General features: G+C 45.2%; 1 protein-coding gene across 5 annotated transcripts in view; it reads left to right on the top strand.

Moving 5' to 3' along the window:
• Positions 1-25: 25 nt before the first annotated feature.
• The window catches only part of ELMOD3 (ELMO domain containing 3), a 33,577-nt gene continuing 21,738 nt past the window's right edge, over positions 26-11,864 (top strand). For 2 of the 5 annotated variants that reach the window (XM_070798829.1, XM_070798833.1), the window contains exons 1-6: positions 26-225; positions 1,669-1,835; positions 3,402-3,688; positions 6,411-6,551; positions 7,340-7,417; positions 8,111-8,180. In XM_070798829.1, coding sequence (XP_070654930.1) covers positions 3,638-3,688; positions 6,411-6,551; positions 7,340-7,417; positions 8,111-8,180 — 340 coding nt within the window. In that variant the 5' untranslated portion in view covers positions 26-225; positions 1,669-1,835; positions 3,402-3,637. The other 3 variants (XM_070798830.1, XM_070798831.1, XM_070798832.1) reach the window with 3 other exon arrangements.

Raw genomic sequence — 11,864 nt, 5'->3', positions numbered from 1 at the left:
GGCGAAGTCGCTCGCGGAGATTGACCCTCGCGGCTCCCCGTACTCGCTTCGCCTGCTGTGCGGAGGGCCGTGTTCCTGCGCGGAGGAAGCCTGGCGGGGCTGGGAGACCCCAACAGCGAAGAACTGGGAACTCGGGGACTCGGCCGGCGATCCCCGGGCGGGGGTCAGAGGAGGAGGAATGTGGGGCGGAAATGGTCGCCGTGGGGCGAGACAAGGCTGAGACGTGTAAGACCGAGAGAGACTCCCGATCCTGGTAGACAGGAGACCTGGGTTGTGGTTTGCGCTCTGCCGCGGACTCGCTAGATGACCGGTGGCAAATCGCTTTCCTGTTTTCCCCTCCGAACAATTGAGAAAGTTTCTGGCCAGAGTCCCCACGCAGCCCCTGTCTGGCTGGGTTCTTGCTGGATTGAGATCTCCCTTGACGTCCGCGCATCGCAGCCGGCGAGCACCGACTCTGGGACCCTCAAACTGGTCAATAGTTTTTGGGCGGGCGCCCTGGGATGACGACGCCTACGGCCGGGGCCGGGTAGGGACTGGAGCGGGCGGGGAGCGCCCAGCGGAAAGGCCGATGAAAGAACCAGCCTACCTGTGTATGCATTTATACTGAAAGTGTCGCTCCAATTTCTAGATTAAATATCTATTTAGCGTTTAAGCCCCAGCAAGCTTAAACTTAAAATTATTCCCTTTAATGTAGCTCCTTTCCTAAAGTGGGTGCACCATAAAAATTAACAACAAGGATCTACTGTATAGCACAGGGAGCTATATTTAGTATCTTGTACTAACAGAGGATGAGATGATTAGATGGCATCACCGACTCTTTGGACAAAAGTTTGAGGAGGTTCCGGGATTTGATGATGAACAGGGAAGCCTGGTGTGCTGCAATGCATGGGGTCACAAAGAGTCGGACACGACTGAGCAAGTGAACTGAACTGAATAATCTGTAATGGAAAAGAATCGGAAAAAGAATATATTCAGTTATGTAGATAGATAGGTAGATAGACTCAGTTGTGTCTGAGTCTTTGTGACCCCATAGACTGTAGCCCGTCAGGTTCTTCTGTCCATGGAATTTTCCAGGCAAGAATACTGGAGCAGGTTGCCATTTACTGCGCCAGTGGCTCTTCCCCACCCACAGTATCAAACCAGTGCCTCTTGCATCTCCTGCATTGCCAGGCAGATTCTTTACCACTAGTGCTATCTGGGAAGCCCATATATGTGTTATATATCTGAATCACTTTGCTATATACCAGAAAATAACAACATTGTAAATCAACTACATTTCGATTTTTTAAAATTATTTATTTATTTGGCTGTTCCAGGTCTTAGTCGACACATGCATGTTCTTTAGTTGCAGCATTCAAACTCTTGGTTGCAGCATGTGAGATCTCGTTCTCTGGCTAATGATTGAACCCAAGCTGGCTGCATTGGGAGCATGGAGTCTTAGCCACTGACCACTAGGATAGCCACTACTTCCATTTTTAAAAAAATTTTAATTAACAAAATACAATAGGTGCACCATAAATACTTAATTTCAAAAGGATCCGTCTTTATAGGAAGGCCATTTCCTCAGGCCCAGCCATAAGGAACTTCCCTAATATTATTAGGAGTGACGTTATAACTTCTAGTACTTGCTCGTTTGACAGTTTCTGCTCATTTCTTTCTCTAATACAGATCGTGAATGTCCCTCATGGAGTCCTGGCAGGGCTCCAGCCAGAACTGAGCACTAGCAGGCATGTAAAGCTGGTCATGATTCAACACTGCTGGATTCAATTCAAGCCCAGTAATAGAAGAGCTTCCCTGAGCTCAGGGTCGCCGTACCTGCCAATCATCTTCCCAAGGTTGGTCGATGTGTGAGTGTTTTGTCATATGCAGAACACTTGAGAAGGTCAAGGGGGAAGGAGGGGAAAGGGAGGCAGATGCTGAGGCACCAGAGGACACAGAGAGAGTTGGTTCCTGAGCTGCTATAACTGGAGGGCACTGCCCTCCCCCTGTTACAGTGAGCCAGGTGTCCAGTCCAGCAATCAGGAGGTATTCTGGCTCTTGGTGTTAGGAACAGTCAGTGCATCCAGCTTCCTGACAAAGAGTCCATCTTGTTCCTGGCCTCCGGTTTGTAGGGAACCCAGATTGTGTTCTCTGAAGAGCTGACCTCAGAGCAATGCCACCTTTCTTTCTTAGTCAGCCTTTCTTAGTCAACTGGGGAATTCTCTGGTGGTCCAGTGGTTAGGACTCTGTGCTTTCACTGCAGAGGGCTGGGCTTCAATCCCTGATTGGGGAATTAAGATTCTGCAAGCCACACAGTGCAGCCAAAAGAAAGGTAAACCAAGTCTGTGAGGTATACTATCCATCACCTGCCCACTTACCCAGATTCTTGTTGTGACAGGCACTCATGATGTCCACTTCTCCCATGGTGAGGTATGGGCCTGCCCAAATCACTTCCTGAGGTGGACTCATGGGAAGAAATACTTAGAGTTAGCTTCACTGGCCAGGAAGCTGCCAGATGTACAGTACTGGTGCTCACTGAGGAAGGGGGGGCATTGTGTTGCATTTTGAGTTTCTGTTAATACCATCATAGGAACCGAATTGAGTGTTAGGCCCTGCCAGGTCTGAGACCTGAGTAAAGCCTGAGCACTTCAGCTAAGACCACCCACCAATGTGTCACCCTAAATTATCCTCACCCTTTTGAGACACATGGACTTTCCTGGTGGCTCTGACAGTAAAGAATCTGCCTGTAATTCAGGAGACCTGGGTTTGATCCCTGGGTCTGGAAGATCCCCTGGAGGAGGGAAGGGCTGCCCACCTCAGTATTCTTGCCTGGAGAATTCCATGGACAGAGGAACCTACAAGCTACAGCCCGTGGGATCACAAAGGGATGGACAAGACTAAGCGACTAACACTTTCACTTTTAGATAATTTCCCAGATCTCAGTAACTTCATTGTCGAAAACAGATCCCTGTAAAGCAGTTATCCACCAATTAAGAATTAATTTAAAAAGCAAATAGAAAAACAGATCCCTACCACTTACAGTGGTGCTGCCTCCTGGACACTGAGAAGCCAGCCCTTAAACTCCTGCAGGGACCCCTTCTTTCTGTCCCGTTACATGGATAGTAAGAGGCAGGCATTCACTAAGGCAGCATGTTTATTTGGAATATGTTTACAGCTGCTTGAAGATTTTTTTTTTTAATGATTTAAAATCCCATAATCATTTTATTTTTATTTATTTATTTGGCCATAGATCGTGGCATGTGGGATCCCTAACCAGGGATCAAACCAGTGCCTTCTGCATTTGAAGAGCAGAGTCCCAACCACTGGACCACCAGGGAGGTACCTCTTTGAAGATTTTTCAAGTCAGAGGCATAACTGAATGATGAAACTAGTTTTCTTCTTTAATCTTTTTTTTTTTTCAGGGCTGAGACTCCAGAGTGTGTCCTCAAGGACTTCTGTCAGGACTCACAGAAGCCTCCACCCTGGTGATGGCACACAGGGACTGTTTTCTCGTTCTTAGTCTGAACGACTGCCAAGAAGGAGGGCAATGGTAGAACAGTCAAATCCCAGGCTCTCCCCATAGCTTCTAATCTCAGACCTTGTTAAACTCCTTTCTGAGCCCAAGGACAAAAGTCACTTGAACAAATGAGTTTGAGTCATGAATGAAAACTCTCACTCTTTCCATGAGAAAGAATTAAGAGATGGACAGGTAAGCAAGCATATCCATTTGGGAAAGAAGGTGTTGCTTTGGGATGTATTGTTAATAATAATAAGAGAGAGCATATATCAAGAGGGTGTGGACCTTTAGAAATGTGTAGGAAAAATTCTCTTTACAGTTCTCTTATTCTTTTAGAAGAAGCTCTTAGTTACTTCTGGATCAATTGCCTTTCCCAATGGTTTGCTTTCTAAGTAGGTTATAGGATTTGGGTTTGGATTTGCTTGGGTGGGAGAAAAGTTTCAATTGGAATCTCCCAGGAAATATATATTTCAATCAGTTTGGGTTGTTTACTGGCCCTTTCTCTCTCAAATACCCATTTTGACCTGTTTATCCTCAGGATCCCTAGTTCCATGTGGATATGTGTGAGCCTGGCAGCTTACCCTGTATTCCCCATGTTTCTCCCTACCTTCCCAGAAATGGTCTTAAATGCAGCCTTTGGGGTGCAGTGGCCAGAATGGGGACAAAGCCTGTGCTTTGGGAGTCCAGGGAGGTTTTCTTCACTGTCCTGAAACAGATGAACTGTTCTTCCAGAGAACATTTATCTTTGGATACTAGAGGGGAGAGAACGATGCGATGAGTCCTGAGCACACAGACTCCTACAGGGAGTTGTGCAGCACGGTGAATCACCAGATATCACTGAGAATGTATCTTGAGCCTTCGAGTGTGTCTAACTGTTTGTGACCCCATGGACTGTAGTCCGCCAGGCTCCTCTGTCCATGGAATTTCCCAGGCAAGAATACTGGAGTAGGTAGCCATCCCCGTCTCCAGGGGATCTTTCTGACCAAGGGATTAAATCCTGGTCACCTGCATTGCAGGCAGATTCTGTACTGTCTGAGCCACCAGAGAAGCCCATTTTGAGCCTAGTCCTGTGCAGATGGTCTGAGAAATATAAAACAAGTATACAAGAAGAGTCTGACTGGGGAGACAGGTCTTTTGCAGAGGACCTTGTGCCACATACAGAGGCTATGGGACTTAGAGATCTGAGGAAACCCTCGTAACTGCAGGAAACCACTGTAGCTCAGCCACCCTGAGGAGATGGAACTGATCTTGAAGGGCCCAGAAAACACTGAGAAGGTGGAGGTGGGGGCGAGACCACATGACCCAAGGGCTGGAGGTGAGAGGAATTGCAGCAGTGTGTTTACTTTAGCTAAGTGGGAAATAATGGTGCTTAGACATCAGGAGGCCAGTTGTGGAGGAGTAGCTCTGCTGTGGTGTGTTTATGGGTTCATCCTTCTGGCGAAAATGAAGGCAAAAAGAAGTCAAAAAATCAAAGTTGTGTCTAAGGAGTGTTAGTTGGCAAAAATAAGTACGCGGGATTAGAGTAACAGGACAGTCTGGGATTCCAGGGCCTTGATATAACAATGATACCTTTGTTAGTTATTTTCCCGTAATTATTATTATTTTTCTTTTATCTGCCTTAGAGAAAATAATACTGCACATGGTTCAAAATCCAAAAGTATGAGGATGTACATATAGTGAATATATTCCACTCTTGTTCCCCAGCCACCCTGTTTTCCTGCTGAGGCAAAGTTAGTACTTCCTTGAAGACTATAATTCTGGAAATAGTCTCTATAAAGACAAGCAAATAGATTTATGTGGGGTTTTTTGTTTTTTTTTTTTAGAAAATCCAATGATAAAGTATACTCTGCCCTTTGCTTTTTCACTTAATATAGTAATATCATGAAGATTGTTCCAAATCATTTATAAAGTACTTTCTTACTCTTTTTTTTAAATGGCTGTATAGGATCTCATTAAGTGGATATGCTTTAATTTATTTAAAATTAGTTCACTAGTGACAACTAGCTTTATCATGATGATCATTTTGAAATGTATAGAAACATCAAATCACTGTGTTGTGCGCTAGGAACTAACATCGTGTTGTAAGTGAATTATAACTCAAAAACAAACTTGTAGAAAAAGAGATTAGATTTGTGGCTACCAGAGATAGGGGAATGGGGAAAGGGGGATTAGATAGTGAAAAGGTGCAAACTTCCAGTTGGAAGATAAATAAGTACTCGGAATATAATGTACAACATGATAAAGGTAGCACTGCTGTATGTTAGAATGAAAGTTAAGAGAATAAATCCTAAGAGTTCTCATCACAAGGAAAAAAATGTTTTGTTTGTTTGTTGATGTAGTACCAATAGATGATGATGGATGATCGATAACCCTATCCTGGTCATCATTTCATAACGTATATAAGTCCAGTCATGCTGTGCCCCTTGCCTCTTACACAGTGATGTATGTCAATTACATCTCGGTGAAACAGCGGGTGGGGGGGTTATAAATAGAGTAAAATAAAGTAAGAAGTCCATCAGTGGACATTCAGAGTTTTTCTAGCCTTTTGCTTTTATAAACAGTACTACCATGGATTTCCTTCATGGTCTAGTGGTTAAGAATCTGCCTGCCAGTGCAGGGTACGTGGGTTTGATCCCTGGTCCAGGAAGATCCCACGTGCCATGGGGGCAGCTAAGCCCGTGTGCCACAGCTACTAGAGCCCATGTGCCCTAGAGCTCGTGTTCCACAACGAGAGAAGCCACCACAGCGAGAAGTCCTCGAACCACAGCTAGAGATGGCATGGCAACAGAGACCCAGTGCAGCCAAAACAAACGAACAAAAACAGACGAACAAAGCCATGAGTAACACTGTAAGCATGTCATTTTGCACACGGATGAGTATATATATTAGATAAATTCCTCAAATGCAGTTGCAGGCCCCAAATAGACACAGCATACATGATCGTGTCAGATATTATCAAGCCGGAGAGGTGGTAACAGTTCACTCTCCAGTGTCTACAGCTCTTGGTCCTTTACCCAGCATGGTGTTACCACGTTTTCTGATCTTTGATAACAAGGTAAGTGAAAAATGTTATTTCAAGAGTAGTTGTAGTTGACTTTAGTTGACATTTCTCTTGTTATGAGTAAGGTTGAGCATTTCTTCACATGTTTAAGAACTGTTTGTGTTTCCTTTTATGCAAACCATCTACATCCATGCCCATTTTTCTACTGGTTTCTTTTTTTTTTTTTATCTTACTGACTTGTAGGATTTTATTTCATTTTTTAACATTAAAAGCATTAGGGCTTCCCAGGTGGCTCAGTAGTAAAGAATTTGCCTACAATGTGGGAGACCTGGGTTTGATCCCTGGGTCGGGAAGATCCCCTGGAGAAGGAAATGGCAACCCACTCCAATATTCTTGCCTGGGAAATCCCATGGACAGAGGAGCCTAGTGGGCTACAGTCCATGGAGTTGCAAAGAGTCAGACACAACTTAGCAACTAAACACCAAAGACAGGAAAATTAGCCTTGTGTTTTGATATGAGTTGCAAAAGGTTTGTTGGGTAGTTTTTAAGCTCCAGCAGGGGAAAGATTTGGCTGAGCAGAACATGAGGAAACCGCCTCACTCAACTTTACTTACTCAGAGCCCTGAGACTTTGAATGTGGCCAAGAAGTCTGTATGAGATTATATTAACATTAAGCTTTTTGCAGACCAGATTAAACAGGAGTTGTCCTTACAGTATTACCTGTAGTTGACTTCTCCAGGGTTAATCCATTGTGTGTGTGTTAAGGGAAAGGGTGTGCTGTTCAAGCTTTCATCTCTGGGGGACTGATACGTGCCTGAGAGACTGACTCGTTTGCCTTGCAGGTTGAAAGTGTATCTGCTGGGTCCTCTCCACCATGTGACAAGGACAGCAGTGCTCTTCTGGCTTTCAGAGGAATTTCTGTACGTACTGCCCACAGCCCCGTGTCTTCTGTCAGTAGGCGTTCGTGTAACATGCTGCTATGTGGTGCCGGGACACAGGATGGCACAGACCTTGCCCTCCAGTAGTACATACTTTGGGGGTAGGAGTGGGAGCAGACATGCAAAACAATCTGCCTAATCAGAAAATTGTTGTAATGAAGCAGAATATAAAGTGCAGTGGGGATGTCAACAGCTCACCACTATCTCAGTTGAGTAGATTTTTATCCATTTACTCTTCAAGGAGGGCATATACTTGTCCCTACGTTGCCCAACTTCTCCATCATAGTTGGTATTTTCCAGGTGCCTCTCATTAAGATTGGGCTTCCCAGGTGGCTCAGTGGTAAAGAACCCAGCTGTCAATGCAGGAGTGGGTTAAATCCCTGGGTAGGGAAGATCCCTTGGAGGAGGAAACAGCAACCCACTCCAGTATTCTTGCCTGGAAAATTCCATGGACAGAGGAGCCTGGAAGGCTACAGTCTGTGGGATCTCAAAGAGTCGACACAACTGAGCGACTGAGCATGCACTCATTAAGATTGGCTTTAACCAACCCATCTGGGAAGACAGATTCTAATGGCCTCCAGTTTCAAGAATATTTGGTACAGTGGGCAGTATGTATTTGTGTGGATAGGAGGACTTGGACTCCGCCCTCACACTGAAGGTCACCTGCCCCTACAGATCTCAGAGTTGAAGAACCACAGCGTCCTCCAGGCCCTGACAGCAGAGGCGAACGCCTGGGAGCCCCGTGGTAAGGTCCCCTTCAGGGCCCGATGAGCCTGGGTGGGACTCAAGGCAGAGCTCGTGGGTCTTTCCTTTTCTTCCTTGAATTTCTTCCCTTGAATTTCTCTCACTACTTTTCCTATAGAATTTTATAGATTTATCCTTCTTCAAGGGAAACTAGAACTGACACTGGATTAGGAGTCAAGAGACCTGAGTTCGTTCATTCTTTTTTAAGGGTTTTGTTTTTTTTTTTTCATGTGGATCATTTTTAAAGTCTCTTATTCAATGTGTTACAGTATTGCTTCTGTCGCATGTTTTGGTTTTCTGGCTGCAGTGCATGTGGGATCTTAGCTCCCTGACCAAGGATAAAACCCACACATACCCTCTGCTTTGGAAGGTGAAGTCTTAACCACTGGATTGCCAGGGAAGTCCTGAGAGACCTGAATCCTAACTTGGTCCCCAAAGTCCTGCTAGTGACTTACTTGCCTTTTGGAAAAATTATACTATCTCTGTGTCTACAGTGGAGGTATCAGTATTTCCTTTGTCCTCTGAAGGATGTTGTGATACTGAAATGATACAGAGTAGATGAAAAGGCTTTGAAAAGTTAATCTTGTTTTACCTGCTTGACATGGGGCTTCCTATACTCTATTTAAAGCTCACTCTGCCTGCTAATATAACGCACAAGGAAGCACACTCCACCAATTCAGAAGGACCACTTCTGGAGTCACATGTCTCTGGCTTAAGTCTTAACTCTTTCACCCACCAGCTCCATGAGCCAGAGTGAGGAACTTAATCTTTCTAACCCTTGCTTTACTTATCTGTAAAACCAGGGTTATATCAGAACCTGTATGATATAAATTTTATAAGGATTAAACGAGATAATGGAAAGTGCTTAGCACACAGAATCATAGTGAGCACTCACTGGTGTGTTTTGTTATCTTAAAATCTTGCAAACTGAATGTGTAATCTCCAAGAATATGGGAGTCTATTAAAAATATTCCAGTGTAGAAAAATTATTTGAAGGTCTCAGAAGTTTCTTTTTTTTTTTAAAGAGAACCATTTTTTAAATTTTATTTTTAATTGGATAATTATTACTTTACAGTGTTGTGTTGGTTTCTGCCACAAACATGAATCAGTCACAAGTATACATATATCCCCTCCTTTTGAATCTCCCTCCCCTGCCCTACCATATGGATATTAAATTTGTTACAACATTGCTCCTGTTTTATGTTTTTGATTTTTTTGGCCTTCGGGCAATCCCAACCAGGGATCCAACCCATACCCTTTGTGTTGGAAGACAAAGTCTCAATCACTATGATGGCCAGGGAAGTCCCTATAAAGTTTCTTTTAATTGAATTTTGTCTTTACCACGTGTTGGCAGACCTAACATTGATTAGAGATGTTGCCTCAAATGCCAAAATGTCTTCTGTTTCAGTACAACTGGCAGTTCTGTGCCAGATATTCTTGATCATATTGAGCAGTTACACTGGACTTCCCAGGTGGTAAAGTGGTAAAGAGTCCGCCTGTCAGTGCAGGAGACGCAGGACACTGAGGTTCGATCCCCTGAGTCAGAAAGATCCCCGGAGAAGGAAATGGCAACCCACTCCAATATTCTTTCCTGGAAGGTTCCGTGGACAGAGGAGCCTGGCAGGCTACAGTCCTGAGGTCACAAAAAGTTGGATATGACTGAGTATGTGTACATACGTGTTTGAACAATTACATTTTTTTTTTCAGACAGCACTCAGCTAATTTAAATTAATAGGCTGACTAAATCAGTAGTGCCGTTTACTATGTGAATAAAGAGAAAAGGGCTTAAGTAAAGGAGGTAATTGACAAAAGGAAAAATGATAAAGAGCCATACTAACGTGAACTGGCTTTGTCTTCCTGGAGATTTGGAAGCTCCATGCTTTTCTGTTCGTGTGGAGAAAGCAGTATTTACATCAGGATTGTGTGCAGAGGTGGGGGTTGTCTCCCTGAGTCCTAAAAGAACTAGGAAAGGAGCAATATGCTCTTACATGGGTTGGGTGTTTGTCTCTAGTTCGGGCACCAGATTGAAGTTGCCCCTTGAGACCGTGTGCTTCCTCTTACTTGGATTCCTATCACAGTAAACTCCCACACCCTTGCCCATGAGGTTCCTACTCCTGGTGCACGGCCTTTGACCAACTTGTTTATAGGCAAGGATGCATGGGGTAAAAGATTAATTGCATTGTGATAATCTGAAGGTTAACTCAGTGAGGCTGGATGTAGATGAGGGGTGAAGGGTGGGGGAACTCTTGTCATCCTGATAAGCGTCCATGGCTGCCGTTCCACTTTCCTTGTTCAACCCCTTTGTCGTTGTAGCTCACTTGCCAAGGGTCCAGCGTGCTGGACATAAGTCTTTATTTTCCTCATGGTCCCGGGTCAAATATCCTGTGTTCTGTTGAAGCTACCTAGTTTGGAAGCCCTGTTGTACGATCTGCTGCCCCGGGCAAGGACTGGCAAGAGTCCAGATCCATCTCATCTGCTACCACCATCCACAATCCTGCTAGACCGGAGTCCACAACTGTGTCGGCCCTGCTAGCTGAGGCGCACTGAGCAGGCGACCTTGGGCCACGTGCTCCCCTAGACTCTGTTCTCATAGTAATCTCAAGAGAGATTACAGATGGTTGAGTAACTTGCCTGAAGAAGCACAGCTTGTGAGTGAGCTAAAAAGTTCACAAGCCATTTGTCTCTACAGGGTGCTTTCACTGTGGTCCCCTCCTGCTCCCCAGCAGCCTCCTCAGCCTCGTTATCCATTAGTGTTTTGAGTTTGGGGTAGGTTTTTCTTTAATTTTCCAAGTGTGTATTGGTCGCTCAGTCATGTCTGACTCTATGCCCTATGCACTGTAGCCCACCAGATTCCTCTATCCATGGGATTCTCCAGGCAAGAATACTGGAGTGGGTTGCCATTCCCTTCTTCAGGGGATCTTCCCAACCCAGGGATCAAACCCAGGTCTCCTGCATTGCAGGTGGATTCTTTGCCATCTGAGCCACTAGGGAAGCCCTTTTGCAAGTGTACTTCCAAAACAGTTCACTGTCACAGAAATTCCTCAGCCCTGGTTGCAAGGCAGAGGGGAGCTGTCCTAACTTGCTTACACTATCCAGGCTGGAAGGCTCACCAGTTTGGTTTGAACAGAAGCCTCCCCATCCTCCCCACTGTTTGCCTGTGTCCTCTTTAGCAAAGGGGAAAAGCCAGTGACAGCCATGACACCAGAATTCGGTCCAGAGAGTGGCAGCTGTGGTGTGGAGTAAAGGGCTGTGCAGTGATTATAGAGAGCCTGTCCTGCAGCTGTTTTTTTCTTCTGTCCCCCCTCCTTTCATTGTGCTTTTCATTCATTCCTCAAACATTCATTATGAGGACTTTCCTGGTGGTCCAGTGGTTAGGACTCCATACTTCCACTGCAAGGGGCACAGGTTTGATCCCAGGTAATTGGGGAACTAAGATCCTGCATGCCAGCCGGTGTGGCCAAAAATAGCAACAAAAACATTCATGGTGCACCCATTGAACCCCAAGAACCCTGCCCTCCTGTAGCTCCCAGTGCAGTGGGCAGGACAGTTACCACACTGTGACAAGAACAGGGTGTCGGGAACTCTCATGGTGCTGCTCCTAAAAGCAGATTCCAGAGGCTGAAGAAGGTGCCAGGGGAGGGTGGTGCTGGAGTTGGCTGCATGCTGAGATGGAGCTGCGCCAGGA

The sequence above is a fragment of the Bos indicus genome, chromosome 11 (genome assembly GCF_029378745.1).
Source record: "Bos indicus isolate NIAB-ARS_2022 breed Sahiwal x Tharparkar chromosome 11, NIAB-ARS_B.indTharparkar_mat_pri_1.0, whole genome shotgun sequence".
Classification (NCBI taxonomy): Eukaryota; Metazoa; Chordata; class Mammalia; order Artiodactyla; family Bovidae; genus Bos; species Bos indicus.
The sequence above is the reverse complement of the archived record's forward strand: the minus strand, read 5'-3'. Positions and strand labels throughout refer to the sequence as shown.